The 18,115-nt window shown below is 37.8% G+C and overlaps 1 protein-coding gene across 2 annotated transcripts in view; it reads right to left on the bottom strand.

The window, feature by feature from the left end:
- Window positions 1–942: 942 nt before the first annotated feature.
- The window catches only part of RAB8B (RAB8B, member RAS oncogene family), a 66,726-nt gene continuing 49,553 nt past the window's right edge, over window positions 943–18,115 (bottom strand). Inside the window, exons 3-8 of one of the 2 annotated variants that reach the window (XM_082617488.1) lie at window positions 16,756–16,816; window positions 11,487–11,564; window positions 10,390–10,479; window positions 9,104–9,169; window positions 6,151–6,201; window positions 943–5,230 (exon numbers count right to left, since the gene is read on the bottom strand). In XM_082617488.1, the coding sequence (XP_082473614.1) occupies window positions 5,138–5,230; window positions 6,151–6,201; window positions 9,104–9,169; window positions 10,390–10,479; window positions 11,487–11,564; window positions 16,756–16,816 (439 nt within the window). In that variant the 3' untranslated portion in view covers window positions 943–5,137. The remainder of the gene's footprint in view (window positions 5,231–6,150; window positions 6,202–9,103; window positions 9,170–10,389; window positions 10,480–11,486; window positions 11,565–16,755; window positions 16,817–18,115) is intronic. The other variant, XM_082617489.1, reaches the window with a different exon arrangement.

The raw sequence follows: 18,115 nt of genomic DNA, 5'->3' as shown, positions 1-18,115 counted from the left end.
TTTAATGGCTTAAAGCAACACAAATTTACTCTCTTATAGTTCTGGAGGTCAGAATTATGAAATGAGTCTTACCAGGCTAAAATCAACTACTGAAGCCCACGCACCTACAGCCCGTGCTCCACAAGAGAAGCCACAGCAATGAGAAGCCCGTGCACCACAATGAAGAGTAGCCCCCGCTCGCTGCAACTAGAGGAAGTCCACACGCAGCAACGAAAACCCAACGCAGCCAAAAATAAATAAAGACTTGACCTTTAAGAAAAAAAAAAAAAGAGTGAAAGGAAAATAAGCTTGAGAGGAATTGTGAAGGTTCAAAATGGTTCTGGGGATGAACGGCTAAAGCTACCGGGAACATGCACCAGCCCAGGGGTAGAACGCTGGCAGAACATCGACATCCAATTGTGTTATTTGAAAGTGAAAACAACAGAAACTAAACACGCAAGGACTAAGAAGGGAAGGACGATCAATTTAAGGCTGCAGTTCTATAACAAAATAACCTCAATGTATGCTGAATGAAGAATGAGCAGGAGCTCTGGCCATTTTTCTCAGTCTTTAAGGAACTCTGGGGGGGGGGAGGGATAAATTAGGAGGCTGGCATTAACACATACATACTAAAATATATAAAATAGATAACCAACAAGGACCTACTGTACAGCACAGGGGACTATACTCAATATCTTGTAATAATCTGTAAGGGAAAATAATCTGAAAGAAAAATATATCACTGAATCACTGTGCTGTATACCTGGAACTAGCATGACATTGTAAATCAACTACACTTCAGTTAATAAATAAATAAAATTTCCCTACAAAAAACCAAGAAGAACTCGAAGTAAGATGTAAAGTTTGCTAAAATATCTCAAGTCTACCGTGGTTTGAGACACACACTTAGCAAATTAGAAGAAACATTTTTAAAATGTGCAATCCATTTCAGAGAGACGTAAGTATTTTCATTATGTAGTTTTTATTTTAGACGAACATTATTGTAAAAAAAAGTTCACCTGGAATAAAATCCATTTTTTCTTAAAAAAAACACAGCATCATTATCAGTACACAGTTAATGAATTGGCTTAAACAAGATTAACAACATGACAGGTCCACTTTATCTGCAGGAGCTTTTTCACATTAAGCCATTGGAGCAAAAGTAAAATATGCTGAAACTTACAGTAGGATGATTCTATGGAAAAAATGGATATTTCCCATTAGAGCATGATTTTAGTCAAATAGTTTACAGTATTTTTCTTTAAAGGGACAGTGTCAGCTGCAAATAAACAAAACCCATATATAAGGCCATAGGAATGAATTATAATTAAATTCACATTTTAAAAAAAGGTAAGAAATAAAACAAGAAGTTCTATTAGTTCTTGGCAATAAGAAATGCAATTGCATATGGCACAAGCATTTCAAAAAATGAAGTAAAATTTGAAAATATCCCTAATTGTTTGCTAATTTTCATTTCTGTAAATTTCATTTAGATTTTTTTATACTGAACATGACGCCCATTAATTTTATCAGTCTGAAAAAAGACCAATTCTACTGTAAAATTGTGCTAGCATTTGAAATTTTACTAGTATATCCTGTCCATCTAGGTCCCTCTAGGACAAGGAATTTCATTTTTAGACATTCCCCCACCCCCTTCTTTGGATATAACAAGAAGGAAAAAGGAATGTCCTTTCTGTTAAAAGAAAAATTATAAAAAATCTGACAGCAGAAATGAGTGCTTAAAATCAGAGAAAAGTAAACCAACATAATGAAATGCTATTTTAAAATTCTAAGCTTAGAAGCTCATCTTTAAAGATTAAGAACTAAATTTATAAAGAAATCTAAGTCATGAACTAGGAAAGGAAGTCTGCTTACACGTATCACTTACTGTTCACAGGAAAAACTATAAGCCTTAATACAGATTCTCAGCATTCAGAACCTGTAAAATGGAGTTATAATCTCTTATTTAGAAATTTCTGCAAACATTTATCTATATTGCACAGCTAAATTTATTAATGGAGACAGGAAGATAATACTTTTTTTGCGCTACTGGATATGACATGTATGTTCTATCCTAAACTATCTGCTACTTTTTCCAATGATGCCTTTAGTTCAAAACAAAACATATAGTCTATATTGTGTTGGATACTTAAAGACTGGCTCACTGTTTTTCTACTAGGTATTAGAATACTAGTTAGCTAAATGAGGTATAATTAAAAAATAGTCCTTCAAAGTAAAGAGTATAGTCTTCTGAAAATTTATAACAAAGACTGCACAAAATGTTCATGTAAATAGTAAGAAACCCTGCAGCACCTCCTAACTGATGCACAGGTGGATTATTTTCTCATAATCTGTCTGAAGTAAAATATAGCTAAAATAAGTTCCCAGTGAAACGCTTTACAATCAACTGATTTACATGCTACTTAGTTACAGCACATTTTCATTGTCTGATACCCTCAGACTCCATTTGAAAAGATCTAATCCAATCATTGTCAAAAATTAGCACACTGATAATAAAATGCAGCCACTGAACCACTAATACTGCTGCAATAAACCTTCATGTACCTTTATCCATAAAACCACAAAAATGTTCACACAAAACTAGATTTCAGCAGGGAACAGACAATTATCTGCCACTAAATTCATCTACAAATAGAAAAAATAATGCACTATATGTACATTATTAAGCAAAGTGGAATATTTATTAGGGCATTTTACCATGCAGAAAGTGAATCTCCTATGGTCTTAGCTCAAATTATATACAATTTAGCAAAGCTAAATGTAAGAAAATAGCAAGGACAATTTATTTCTATATAACAGTATATACCCCCAGTTTGCTGCTACTTCAAAGAACACTTTTAGACTCATCTAACTTTTATAGGCTCTTTCAAAGGGAAGTTCATGGAGACTAGTTATTAACCCATATGAGACAACAGAAGAGAGAGGGAAAAAAAACAAAAGCAAAGCATTCTGTTTAAAAAAAAAAAAAGGCTAACCACAGAATATGTCAGTTTTGGTTTGCAGACAACCCCTGAGATATAAACCAAAGTGTTAAGACACCAAAGAGTTGGAGGTAAATTACTAAGAGAGTTACATTCATACATGGTGTCATAGCACTTGCCTTTTAGAAATTACCTTGTTACCATCCAGAAAGCTTAACTGCTGGGATCTTTTTCTGAAAATCAATGAATACAAGATGTTTCTAAGAAATTATCTTTTTTGTTCCAGAAATCTATCTAATTTTAAGATGGTAGACTTACAGTCAACTTTTGATCAAGGAACTACTGATTTTACTGGGACACCAACTGGTGCCTTTAAGCCTATAAGTAAGTACAAAAAAAAAAAGAAAGAAAGAAAAAATCAAGGAGACTGAAATTTGTGAACAATAAATTTAGTGAACCCATCAAAAATAGCTCTGGTATATATTTCCTGCCACTAAATTGTGCATAAGTTTTCAAACAAGTAGTAAAGGTTGACTGGTCCAAGCATTCTAATGATACATCTTAATTTGAAGCAGAATTCTCTGCGGTAACAAGCAATCCATTTCCACTTTCATCTCCCAGACTTAACTATCAAGCATCATGGTAACCTTTGTGAAACAAAACAGGCCAAACAGGAAGAATAATTATTATTTCCTAATCACCTCTTTATTACTCCCTTCTGTGTTATGACACTGAAGGCTAGAATAACAACAATGAATTTGGCACTTTAACACTAAATACCTTTTTTTCTCATGTGACGGTTTCATCTACAAAAGGCATACCAGTACCAGTGTTTGGTGAGAAAGGCAGCTAAGTTTTTTGGTTGGCTTTGGTCCAAATGGCTGGACCAGGTTCTATAACAATGCACCTGAACGGATGGAACTGGGTTCTACACATTCAACAACAGCTGTTGTAAAACTGAAACCACGCTCATATTTGCTCTAATGAAAAGGCAAGACTTTTCCTAGAGGCTGCACTAGGTCTAATTAATCTTATTTTTTTAAAAAACGCCCAAATTTAAAAAAAATCATTATTTTCACCATTACCAAGAGCTATCTCTATGAAATTTATATCCACAAATTAATCTCTATCCCTATAGGTAAGCGTTCTGTGAACTAAGTCTAAATATAACTCTTGTTAATTCTTGTAGACAGGGATTATGATAAGAATTGGGCATTACTACTAAACCAACAGCTAAGGAGTGAATCTAAGACAAAATATATTATGTTTGCTGATGTGACAGAACAACAATTAGATGCTGAAATAAAACCCTAAATAGTGTGTCTGTCTATGTAAAATTTCAGTTTAAGAAGCTTACACTTAGAAACAGACAACAATGTTCAATATGTTATGTTTTAGGTGAGTGATTATAATAGGTCAAACATAGGAAAGAAGAACAAATACAAAACTCAAGAAAAGCGACATTAAAGGGATTTCCAAATGCAGTGTCAATAGATTAGGCAGAGGTAATCAATAAATCACCTGAAAAAGTGATTTATTCAGCTACCCAGACTCTCTGGCAAAAAAGTCAGGAATGAAGCAAAACTCTAAACAATCTGAAGAAATAAAGAAACTGTGGCCTTTGATGAACAGATGGGCATTTTTATGAATTTTTAAGATAAATTTTATCAGAATTTAATGACTCTTTTATTTAAGAAAATCAGAGCCCTTAAATAAATGCTATCAATGCAATAACATTTGGCCATATGAACCTAACCAGATATGCTATAATTTTCGTATATTAACCTCTGCTTTAAATGTTCTACTCTTTTTTTAAACATTCCCGAATGCAAATTTGTCTAGAACCTCATCAGACAGAAGTGTGCAGATATGAATCTCAGATTGTGCTGTAACAAGGAAAGGCTAACAACTGATGTGCAAAGTGAAAAAGAAAAAGATAGCAGCTTCTGCAACACGCAGTAAAACAGAGGAAAAACAAGTTAAGTCCTGCACGTGTCTCCACTTCATTGTTTCCACGTTTGAAAGAAGAAGCCTGTTATCTTGATGGGCCATGAGATTGGAATCCACTGCACATTCTGTGTGCAGAATCTAGGTCTAGGTTCAGCGGTGCTCTCAGTAGCAGCCAGACAGGATGATTCTGAGGCTGGGTGACCTGTGCTTTCAGAGAAGCAGGAAAGGGTCCTCTAGGTGTGCTGCAGTCTCTCAGAAAGAGTTCATCAAAGTAGCGAACAACGGAAGAAACTGGTCTTCTTTGATCGGTTTTCTGTTATTTTCACTGGTCCACCTGCCCCTGATGAATTGCTGTCATTCTAAAAAAAACAGAAGATGGAGTTAGCAAGGAAATCAAAGTTTCATGGTTTCAGCCCAATTACCTAAGAAATAAAAAAATATCTAACTATGCCATAAATGTGTCCTCAGTAGTGTTGTTAATTAGGAAGGGAACTAGTTAAGCTCTGATGTTGTCTGTTTCTTTGGAAACGGTGGGTTAATATAGGAAAAATATTTTAAGGCTAGCACCTAATATATTAACCACATATTAGGAAGTTCCTAAGTCCAGTTCAAAAAAATTATAACCAAAAGAGTATAAAGTTTCAAGGGTAATAATGGAAACAATGTTAAGATACTGGTACAGGCAACCCCTTTCTTGGAGGTAAGAAGAGTTGGTAACATAAGGTATACAATTATATGCAAGATTCAGGTTAAACCAAACTTTCCGGGACGTCGTAATGATTCATCACTGAGATTGTTTCAAATTTAAGCAAACTTCAGCGACTTTGAGATCATAATTATATACTGATATATAGAGAGATAAAAAGTTTAATTTTGCCACTATTACTTTAATTATTCTGATCAAAATTCAATTAAAGACCACTTAATGGGGATATATGTATATGTATAGCTGATTCACTTTGTTATAAAGCAGAAACTAACACACCATTGTAAAGCAATTATACTCCAATAAAGATGTTAAAAAAATAATAAAAATAAAGACCACTTAAAGAGCCAGAGGAAAGAACTGAAACAACTGCAGCTCTGAAATAAGAAATTTGAAGAAACAGAAATAAGAATCAAAGTTTAAGCGGGTGAAAATGTAAGTCAGGGAGAAAACGGGTTAATGTGAATATATTATAATCAGGCCTATCCCTTTAATTAAATAAATAAACAACACAAATAAGAAAACAAATTTAAAAACAGCATAAGGAAAATAAAAATTATATGTCATACAAACCATTTTTCTGTTGAGTTTTGTCATTATATCCCGTGCAAGTGTAAAAAATGCCTAAAGGTAAACCAAAGATTTCATTATTATATGTTTATAATATCTTTTAAAATAGAAATGTAGCCTTTTTTTATTATTTTATTATAAAATATAAATATATTAATTTGAGGTTTTTAATTGAGAAAAGAACATAATTGCAATCACAGTAGACACATGACTACTGTAACTTACTTTTCATTTATCATATCATAAAGGTTTTCCAGTGTAATCAAACTGTCATTCATCAAATATTTTCTGCACATAACATCTGGCACAAGTTCCTAATATGACACTTGTTGAATTATGGGTATAATAAGATCACTTGGGAGGCAGAGGCTCTAAAGCTCCTGGGCATCCCCAGAGTGGGGCACAGTTCCTGGTCTAGGAGATGCTGAATATCTGTTTGATAACTGAAGGAATAATTATGAATTACCCTATAGCTCTAAAATTTGTTTTCACAAAAATCTCCACCTTTTATTCCCAACCTCCTCTCTTTCAAATTGCTTTCACTCTTATGCCTGAGAATATATAACCTCCCGTGTCGCAACAATCCAAAATCCCAACAGTTTCTACAGCTCAGCTAAATTCCCCACTGTGGAAATCAGTGAAATAGAAGCAGGACAAATCTCACTGGCATTTTATGCCTAGCGCCTCTTGACCCAAACCCAAGCCAAACGTTTTTAAAACCTATCATCCCTGGGACTTCCCTGGTGGTCCAGTGGTTAAGAATCCGCCTTCCAATGCAGAGGACAGGGGTTCAATCCCTGGTCGGGGAACTAAGATCCCATATGCCTCAGGGCAACTAAGCCCGTGCACCACAAGTAGAGAGCCTGTGTGCCACAACTACAGAGCCCATGAGCCGCAACTATTGAGCCCGTGCACTCTGGAGCCCGCGTGCCACAACTAGAGAGAAGCCCAACTGCCGCAATGAAGAGCCTGCCTGCTGCAACGAAAGATCCCCTGTGCTGCAACTAAGACCTGACGCAGCCAAAAATAAATAAATTAATTAATAATTTTAAAAAAACTATCATCCCTACTTTGTTTCTACATGACTCTTAAGGCTTCCTCAGTTGTCTCCATGCTAAACCCACTGGTATGTCAGTCTGTTCCCAATCACTCCTAATGCCCCCCAAAAATGTTCAGCAAAAGGATTATTATTAAACCAGTCAAAAAGAAGCAATATGATAACTACTATTATCACTCATTGTCAGTGTCTCATTGTCACACTGGTCACCTGTGAGTCAAAGTTTCTAAGTAAGCCCATCTCAGTTTTTGAGGCTAAGTTAAAGCCCCGGGAAATCTGCTAACTTCTGCAGACTACCTGGCCAGAATAAGCAGCTTGGGCAATCCCCAGGTCTATATTTCCATAGCTCAATGCTCTCTTCTCTCTTTTTTTTTTTGGCCACACCGAGCGGCTTGCAGGATTTTAGCTCCCTGACCAGGGAATTCCCAACTCAATACTCTCTCTAAGTCACAGGTATGATCAGGGCTAAGGACTAACAGAGACCGAAGCCTGCTCCATTAAGCCAGGGTACAGAGCTCATTCTGTGGCAGCAATCCTATGTGGGCCATCTCAGTGAGCAAGGTTTTCTCCTGTCTCCACCATTAAACCTGACTGAAGAGGCTCCCCTCTTTCTGATGAAAGGAAATCCTTTTGTAGCAAGCAGAAGGAAGCATTTTTCTGCATATCTATGGTTGAGTAAATAAATCAGTAGAGGCTTCCTGTTTCCTAACACCCATTAGCCAACCTGAAAAAATGACTGTTAGTTATTTAAAAGAAAGAAAATGTTCTGATCAGTGTCCACTAGTCGAGTCACTTAAGTCTCAATTTTTAGCCATATGTCATGGTGAAGAATGAATAGCTTGAGAAATTAAATGTTTATGAAACCATCAGTTTTATTGTTAAATAAATTATGTGTATTAACACATAGTACATGTATTATTTTTATGATCAGTTTTTAAAATGTTTTTAAAAAAGAAAATATTATCAACAACTCTGCGCTTGGTAAAGAAAATCTATTCTTAGAAGACCTTAGATAATTTGGTCTTAACAGTTAACTTACTGAAAACTTATTAAAACTACTCTCTGATAAACACACTTTCTTATTTCTACTTAATGCCATAGTGTTAAAATGTATCATGCTTAATCGACTTCAAACATGGACACTAAGGGAATCTGTTCAATAAGCTAACAGTTTAATTCTCTCTTGAGAGAGTGCAGACATGAAAGTAATTAAGACTCTGTGCTACACGCTACTGTAGGATGACATGGACAATGATAAATGAGCAGAGGACAGTGTGCTTGGTCGGCCAGAGAAGGATTTCCAGCTTCCCAAACAAAGGGCAAAACTGAACTTAACCTGAACTTCCATCTTCTGTTCAGTGACCATTTTGGGGGTTTTTTTTGGCTGTGTTGGGTCTTCGTTGCTGCACGCGGGCTTTCTCTAGTTGCAGCGAGTGGGGGTTACTCTTTGCAGGCTTCTCATTGCAGTGGCTTCTCTTGTTGAGGAGCATGGGCTCTAGGCACGCGGGCTTCAGTAATTGTGGCCCGCGGGCTCAGTAGTTGTGGCCCGAGGGCTCAGTAGTTACTCCACAGCACATGGGATCTTCCTAGACCAGGGCTCGATCCCGTGTTCCCTGCACTGGCAGGCAGATTCTTAACCACTGTGCCACCAGGGAAGCCCTGTTCAGTGACTCTTAATTGAGCAATCTAATATATCCCATGTGGAGGACGGGTGTTAGAAATCCAACAACAAGGATCCACATAAAAGTCAGAAGCATAAACGTTTACAGAATGGAAGTGGATTTCCCACAAGGCATTCACTAAGTCAGAAAAATATCAAGGCTTGGAGAGTTGCTTGAACACAGGCACCTAAGACACTAATGCTACTACGTAATAAGTCACCAAAAAATTCCTTCTCACCTCTTCTACATTCGTACTGGATTTTGCGCTTGTCTCCAAGAATTTAATCCCATAGTCAATTGCTAACTGAAAGACAAAGAGAGACATTTAAATTCAGTGCAAGTTTCTTGAACATATAGAGCATTTATATTTTTTAGGTTTTTCAGAGTCCTAAAGGAAGAGTACCTAGTTCAGAACTCCTGTGGTTCTCAAATTTCTTTGCTTTCTTCTACTGTATCATGTTTGAAATTTAGATATCTAACTTCATCACCACAAGTAAGTAAAATGGCACCACTTCCATTCAAAACATAACTTAAGTACTTCCCTTTTTTTCGATTATACCTGTAGTTCTCTAATAAAATCACTAGCAAACCTATGAGACGCTCACCCCTATCATTAATTTGGGATACATTTGCCCCTTTTATCTGCTCCCAAAGTACAAACTTCCAACAGTTACTATTGTAACTTTTCATTATTTTTTAATAAATTGGTGCATAAAAGAACAAAAGCTTAAAATACTAAGTACTCACTGCTTGGGTTTCTATTGATTGTGGCAAATTGTGAACTCTTCTACATTTCCATCTATTTCCAAAGAGTTCCCAGTTCATTTGCAACACCAAGATAAAGTGAATGTTTTTAGGGGAAAAAAGTTCGCAGTCAGATTGAAAAACAAAATGCATTTTGCACGTATCACTAAAAGAAGTCTAAAGCAAAATTCCAAGACAAAAAATTGAAGCCTCTAAGTCAATTTGGAAAATGTCATAGAAATGAATACATACATGTAATAAACTCTTGTTTTGCAGGACATAAAATAGAGAAATGCCTACAAATGATATCCGTAGCTTAATGAAGAGTTTAAAACTCCATAATGACCTAAATCTAATGTGTAGTAAAATATTCTTAGAAAAAAAAATGAATTGAAAAATGATTACTGTTGAAACTTCACCTATCCTACTACTTTTTTTTCAAAGAGAATGAACTGTTTTAACTTCAAAACTGGGCATTTACACACAGATATGGAAGAAATAGCCTGAACTCTAAGCTGCAGGAATCTGAAAAAGGACCAATTTGTATCTCCCAGAAAACAGCAAATTCTTTAGGAATGAGTCATGACTACACAGTATATGGAGTTGGAGCTCGAATACTAATTCATACCATTCAAGTATGGATTACAACCCTTTTGTTGTTTTTTTAACAGATTAAAATATAGATGTTTTTAAAACTTAAATCAATAATTAAATAATAGTAAGAAAATGAATGCTTAACGTGAGTAGATTCCAATCTTTATGCATTCAGTTCAAATTTACCTTCTCCCCTCTTTCTTTTGACACTTGTCTTTTGTCATTCATATCACATTTGTTGCCCAGGATCATTCTTTCAACATCTGAAGAGGCATGCTGCAGGGAGAAAACAGTATGTCAGACAAACAACCTGAGAAAAACACAGTTACTCAATAGGCAAATCTTAACCTGTCAGAAACAGATCCAGAAATTTAATTATAAGACAAATAATCTTTCACTCAACACAAGGCCTGATTCACAGAAAAATTTTAAAGATGAGAGGAGGGGAAAGCTGCAGCGTAAGAGTCCATGCAAACTTTTTTCCCAAAGGCTTGCAGTCATTCTCATGTCTTTTTTGGTACATGAACAAACAAAAATAAAACTTAAAGTTATCCAACAAAAAAACTTCCAAATGTTAGTTTGGGTCAAAGAAAGGAGAAAACCTCAGTACTAAGTGAGCCAATGCAGAAGGTATTCTGGATTCTGAACTACTTAAACAATAAATTCACGTAGGTTAATATAAATGTGTACGAAATTATTTCAGAGTCAGATTTCTTTCTGAAATGTCAAAGACATTTAAAAAAATCTTCATACCAATCAAACTGGAACTAAACCAAATTTTAAATATATAAGATGAAGAAAATCTTAGAAGGGCAAAATGATAAACTGCCAGAATAAAGATATATTTTTGTCCGTCAAACAGCATGGTGGAACAGACAGAACCTGAGAACCAGAGGTTTTAATCCTCGCTCTCCTTTTTAAAGGCTCTATGAGCACATGCAACTCACCTCTTTCTGGCCTCAGTCCTCTCGTGTGTAAAATGGGGGCTTGGATTAAATTATTTTCAAGATAAGGGCCAAGTTTAAAATTCTGTGAAACTGCTCCTCTGTCTGTACCCCCCCAGTCCAGCAGAGAAGTCAGACTGGCGGTACCAGAGATGTCACCCTCCCTGGCACTCCTCAGAGCAGAGGGCCTGACCTGCCTACGCCCTACTTCCTAGCAGCTCAGCTGAGTGATAGGGAGACACTCCCTGAGTGTCTCCCTGAGACACTTATAAAGGGAGGAGCCCTTTATAAGCACCCAGCAGGACTCTTCTCTAGTATCCATTCTCTTTCCATACATACCTCTTCAATGTTTCTTATCCAATTTTTAATATTGTCAAAGGACTTTTCATTTGTGATGTCATAGACCAGCATAATTCCCTATAAGAGGAAAAAAGACCATTATTTAGTACTTTATACATTTAAAGTTAAAGAATATAATGTCAATGTACTCTTCTCCTCCAGAAAGCTTGTGTTTGTCCTTTTTCTATCTTTATAAAAGGAATTTATAATAAAAATTTTAAGTACAGAGAAACAGAAATAAATAAAATCTTCCATTGTCTCACCATGTAAAAAAATACTCTGTTAACATTTATTTCACTTTTAACCTTTAATGAATTAGTGATTATGGTAAAGATGATACACCCTTTCTACCTGGCCTCATATAATAAAACTGGCACCAACTGAAGCTAAAAGGATACTTAAGTTAAAATAGAGATAACATTGAGAGTAAGAGGTAATCGTTTCTGTTGTGCACTTGTTTATTCTAAGCAGAAATTATCTTGTTTCTGACTCTTATACTAAGATTGTAACCATATGGCTTTAGATTTCTTTCTTTTTATATGAACTGACTGAAATGTTACTAAACTAAAAAAAGTTACTATTTGTCTAAGTAAATCACAGACACTTAAAATATAATGCATTTGTTACACAGTTTAATGAAAAGCATCCTCATCATATTTTAGAAGACCCCACGTCTGGTATTTTTAAACGGTTTATCTTCTAAATGTTTCAACTGACACCTGTATGCTACCTATTCCAAAATCTGTATCACAAGACCACACTTGTATATTAAGTGCTAGATCCACCCCCCGTCCATCCATTTCAACAAATATTTAGTGAGCACCTACCATGTGCCTGATAGTATACCAAATGCTACTAGTAGTGAATAAGATAGGCAAGGCCCCTTCTTCTCATGGATGGCTAGCAAAGAAAACAATGAACCAATAATTATATAATTAATTATAATTTAGACAGTCGCTATGAAGAAGCATGAGGAGATCTGAGTAAAAATGCTAACCTAATCTGGTTGAGGGGCTGGGGTGGCTCAGGGAAGGTTTCCCTGAGAAAATGACATTAAAGCCAAGGCCTGAGGGCTGAGTAGACTTGAACTGGGCAAAGGGGTAGAGGCTGGAGTGAAGAGGGGAAGCCCTCAGTGCCTGGGACATAGCAGAAATGTGATAAATATCTTGCTCACCAGGAAGGCCCAGAACCTACTAGGTTGAGTAAAAGACTGTCAGCTTGGCAAGACTGCCCAGATCCAATGGGAGAAGGGCACAAGATGAGGCCGAAGACATAGACAGGGTCAGGTGTGCCTTGGAGAACACTGACAGGGCATCGGCTCCCAGGTGGCCCCTGTGGTCACCGAAAACTCAACTAAGTGAAATAGGAAGTTGTCTTTGTCCCCTTCAAATCTTCTCTTCCTCCTTGTACTCTCGTTTTGAAGAAGGGCCATACATCCCTGCCAGCCAGCCCAAGCAGACCCCTGGGAGTAATCTGCTCCACCACTAGTCAGTCACTAAGTCCTGTAGACTCAACAACCTCCACATTTCCACAGTCTGATACCCCACACGCAAGGCCTTACTCACATTCTCATCAATTAGCCTTTACCTGGATGACTTATGTCTCCCTGCTTTCATTCTTAACCTCCTCTAATCCACTCTCCATAAGGGCACCAGAGTTATCATTTCATTGCTTAAAATCCTTTGGCATCTCGCCATTGTACTCATAATTAAAATTCCTTAAATAGCAGACAAAATCTTTCAGGGTCTGGCTTCCAACTTTGTAAATAAATACAAAATATAAATGTAAATAAATATAAATCATATAAAATACACATAGATAAAAGAATCCAGGAAACATAGCAAAATGTTAACAGAAGCTATCTCTTATGGTGGTGGGATTTCAGATGATTTCTTAGGATTTTCAAAGCTTTCTATACTACATGTAACCCTCTGACAACCAGAAAAACATACATTATTATTTAAATTTAAATGACAAACAATATTCTTCTCTATCCTCCCTCCTCCTAGCCTCAAATGCAAATGTTTAACTTTGGCTACATTGTAAAGTAGATTTTACAACTACCAAGGTAATTAAAAAAAAACAATCAAAGTGGAGAACTGTACACTTAAATGTTAAAATTTTATGTTACATATATTTTACCATAATTTTTAAAAGCCTCAAAATGCAATCTGAATAATTCCTGATTCAAACGGCTTAGCTACCTACAATAGTAAAAATAAGCAAAAAATTGCCAGAGCTTTACTTCCCTTTGGGCTATGTGGACAACCTTGATCTTTACTGCCGTCTGTCAAGTAGCACTCTGGGTGGTTAGCACAGGAAGTGTGAACACAGTGTAGTGGTTAAGGGCACAGATTCCGGAGTCAGAGGCATCAAGTCTGGGCTCCACCACATGCTACCTGGGAGATCCTGGAGAAGTTATTTTATCCCTCTCAGTCTGTGTTTGGGAAATGAGGACAGCACATCTTCCACACTGGATTTCTGAGGATCTACTGAGATATTATTTGTAAAGTACTTTACCTAGAATCCAGGACACAGCTTGGACTCAATAATTGGCAACAATTATTAATTTATATCTTTGGTTTCAGTAGAAGAAACCCTTTGACTATTCCCTATGTTTGTAAGCTAACTGATATTATGAATCAGCTGGAAATACAAGTTCCGGTATACCAAGTAAAAACTTTATATATCTGGTATACATACCTTTAACAACGGCCTCCTAAGAGTTCACAAGACAGTACTGAGAAATGGTGATAATGCAATGATATGGTCCCTTTTCCCCCCAAAGCCCGATTGTCCGTCAGGGTTACTGCTATGCCTACAAATGTAGCTGAATAGTTTGAAATAGACCAAAGGACTCTGCCACGGTGTCAGACTCAGTACTGTGCTTACCAAAACGCCGCATACCTGAGCCAACCAAACTAAACCTGCCAGAACCACCACCTGTTGAAATGAGAACACAACGGCCCCACATCCCACTGGAACAGATGACACGCAGGATCCAATACTCAAGTAGAGCAGGATTTCGTGAACATGTATCTAAGATTGTTTCTAGGTCTGAAATTGTTCACTGATTCACTCCTTCAGCAAGTATTTACTGAGCATCTACTATGTGCAAGGCGCTGGCATTTGTAGTAAAACAAGAGACAAAAATCCCTACCTTCAAAATGAAAAGGACAAGATATCTTAGAACAGCAAAAATTTCTAATTATTTGCAGTAATGTGAAAAAAGGCTAGGCAGTAGATAAATGAAATCTAAATTAAAGAACACATTTCAGTGATCTCTTTCCTTATACCATGAACTAGAGCTACACAGCCAAGGAAGACACTTGCTCCACATTCTAAGTGTTCTTGCCCACTCTGTATTGAAAACAAGCTTGCAAGTGGTATCAATACATCATTCCTAGAAAATAAAAAAATTGGTCAATATAAAGGCCTGTGTTGGGCTTCCCTGGTGGCGCAGTGGTTGAGAGTCTGCCTGCCGATGCAGGGGACACGGGTTCGTGCCCCGGGCCGGGAAGATCCCACATGCCGCGGAGCGGCTGGGCCCGTGAGCCATGGCTGCTGAGCCTGTGCGTCCGGAGCCTGTGCTCCACAACGGGAGAGGCCACAGCAGTGAGAGGCCCGCGTACAGGAAAAAAAAAAAAAAAAGGCCTGTGTTTATAAGATGCCTCTAATCAAAATTACCTATAAACCATTCTAAATCATCCCTGTTAAGATGTTCTTATTTACCCCCAAAATCCTTTCTGGAGGAAATAAACAACAAACAAACTTCTCCACACAAGGTAAGTCCCTTCCCTTTGATTCCAATCTAAGCAAAGTAGAGAGTAGCTGACAACTGCCCTTCTTAAAAGGATGACCTTTTTTTTTTTTTTTTTTTTTTTTTTGTGGTACGCAGGCCTCTCACTGTTGTGGCCTCTCCCATTGCGGAGCACAGGCTCCGGACACGCAGGCCCAGCGGCCATGGCTCACGGGTCCAGCCGCTCCGCGGCATGTGGGATCCTCCCAGACCGGGGCACAAACCCGTGTCCCCTGCATCGGCAGGCGGACTCTCAACCACTGCGCCACCAGGGAAGCCCCAAAAGGATGACCTTTTACAATCTTCAAAGTATTATAGGGTGGAGAACACATACATATAAAATGGTTAGTGGTATAGAGTCCCAAGGTGGTAGAGCTTCAAAAAGGAATTCCCAAAAGGAATCTCCAACTTCTGTGTGGGGATGTCACTGGCACTCAAATACTGGAGGGTGAGTGGCAGTGGAGGAGGGAGAGCAGCATAATAGAGGGATCTGTGGATTCAGATCGCACCTTCCTGTGGCAAAGGAACAGCTAAGACCCCTACAGCTCCATCATGTCCACACCACTCTCAGAAGCACAACGGTCTTTTATGCAATGAGCTGGGTAAGTTGGCAGCTGGCACCTCAGAGTCTACTAGGCTGGGCTACGTGATCTCAACTGTTCAACCTTCCAAGACTCTGAGCATATTGGGTTTCATCATCATTTAAAGCTCCAAGTTATACCTGGCTTAGGCCTAAAAGCCAGAGATAAAGCCCTGTTCTGGGTCAGACGTTTTAGGCTTGGTTCAGTAGAGCTCAGCTTCTAAGCTGCCTTATTCACCACTGTACTCACAGCACTACACAGAATCTACCCTGAGCCAACAATATAATGGGTTGTATAGATGAAGCATCTTAGGATGGAAAAGAGCCAAGTGATGAGGTTATGATAACAAGGATAAGGCTAGGATGTAGCACAGAAGGACTTGGTAGTCAAGATTCACCAGATTCTAAGCCTCAGAGAGTCACAGATCATTTGGCTACTTCCTGGCCAGCTGGCAGAATGCTGGTGGAGGAGACTCCAGAGAGATGAGCCAATAGGAGTGGATGTTGTGGAGCTGGTGAGAGCTAAGGGATGATGGTGGCAGGGCTGAATGGGGAGAGGGTGCAAGAAATGAATATTTAGTCACAGAGCTTGTGGTTTGCTAAGATTTGGCAAAGGTATTAATAAAAGGACAAAGCACAAAAATACACGATCACTCAGAATGTGTGGAGGAGTTCTAAAACCGCTCCAAGCTAATTACATGATTAATATAATGAAGACCAATGGTAGAGTACACAGCTACTAAACACAAAACGTAAAAACCCCTTTAAATGTCTTGTTTGCACATCAAAAAATCTATTTTCTCCAATGTACTAGACTCTAGCTTGAACCTTACAAATGTGACAAATGAATATTCATGTTTTACTTCCACAAAACCTTAAAACACACTCACCATAGCTCCTCTATAGTATGCTGTTGTGATGGTTCGAAATCTTTCCTGACCCGCTGTGTCCCTAAAATTTGAAACAAAGGAGAGAGTGGTTTGCAAAGTCATCACAAGAATCGCTGAGGAGACACTCGAAGCTGTAGGAGATATAATTGTGGTCTGCTCACAAATGCAGTGGTTTCAGGGAGATGGGGAACGAGACCCAAAGGGAGCCTGTTGTGCCCCTGGAAGCCTGTCGGGAGCTCACAATGACTTGGGTGAAAAACTTGGACCTTGATGACAAAAGCAGCAACAGGAAAATGCATGGTCCTACTAGGAACTGGCATGTTGTGTTCGTCAGTCAGATGAGGAACAGAATAGAGAATAGTTCTAAATTCTTGGACTCCTAGAGGCAGTTCTAATCCTTTTTATAAATGCCCAATGATTAAGGCATTTTGCTCTCTTGACTGAAAGTCTGATTTCTGTACAAAGCAAGCAGTTGGGCTGGACTTACTACCGTGTAAATTCTGCTCATCAGAGCACACTAAAATGGGTCTCTTCAAGAACTTTTTCAGCTCTAGAGCCCGTGATTAAATGAGAGTGTGGAGTTCAACACATAATTGTTGACAAAGACTTCAAAATATGAACAATACCTCAAAATTACATCAACTTGCATTTATTCTTGGTTTTCTGGAGGATGACGTACCATTTAAATACATTCTGAAAAATGCCAACATTTCGAATTACATTTACCAAAGCAATCCCTATAAAGGAAGTCAAATTTCCTTGATATCTGGGAAAAATCAATATTCCTAAAAGGAAAAAAAAGCATTTGTGGAAATACACTAAAAAAGAAGCATTTGTGGAAATATACTAAAAATCTAACACACACCAAACCCAAATGAGATAAAGGCCTAAGGGAAATATAGTAAATTTAAAACATTAATAAATACCTTACCATTTATGTATACCTTACATAAAATGTATACCTTACATAAAATACTTTCACATGGTGCTCAAATGATGCCCACCACAGCCCAATTTGGTGGTATTACCATCACCCTTGTTCTGCAGAAGAGGAAACAGGCTCAGGTGGGCTGTGGTCCCAGTTCTGCCACTAAACAGCTCATACCCTTGAATGAGACTCAAGCATTCTAGACCTTGGCTGTTTAGTGCAGGCCCTGGCCTCACACTACCATCATCTTAGCCTGCCATCCTCTCACTGATCAGGAATAGATACGCAGGCACTTGTTTGGGACTCAGCAAACAAATCATGAGGAAAACAGGGGCCAAACACCATTGAGCAGACTAACCATATTTTATTGATTTATTGATTGATTTTTGGCTGCGTTGGGTCTTCGTTGCTGCGCACGGGCTTCTCTAGCTG

The sequence above is a fragment of the Mesoplodon mirus genome (genome assembly GCF_964341445.2).
Source record: "Mesoplodon mirus genome assembly, chromosome: 4".
Taxonomy (NCBI): domain Eukaryota; kingdom Metazoa; phylum Chordata; class Mammalia; order Artiodactyla; family Ziphiidae; genus Mesoplodon; species Mesoplodon mirus.
This window is presented reverse-complemented; position numbering and strand designations above follow the sequence as displayed.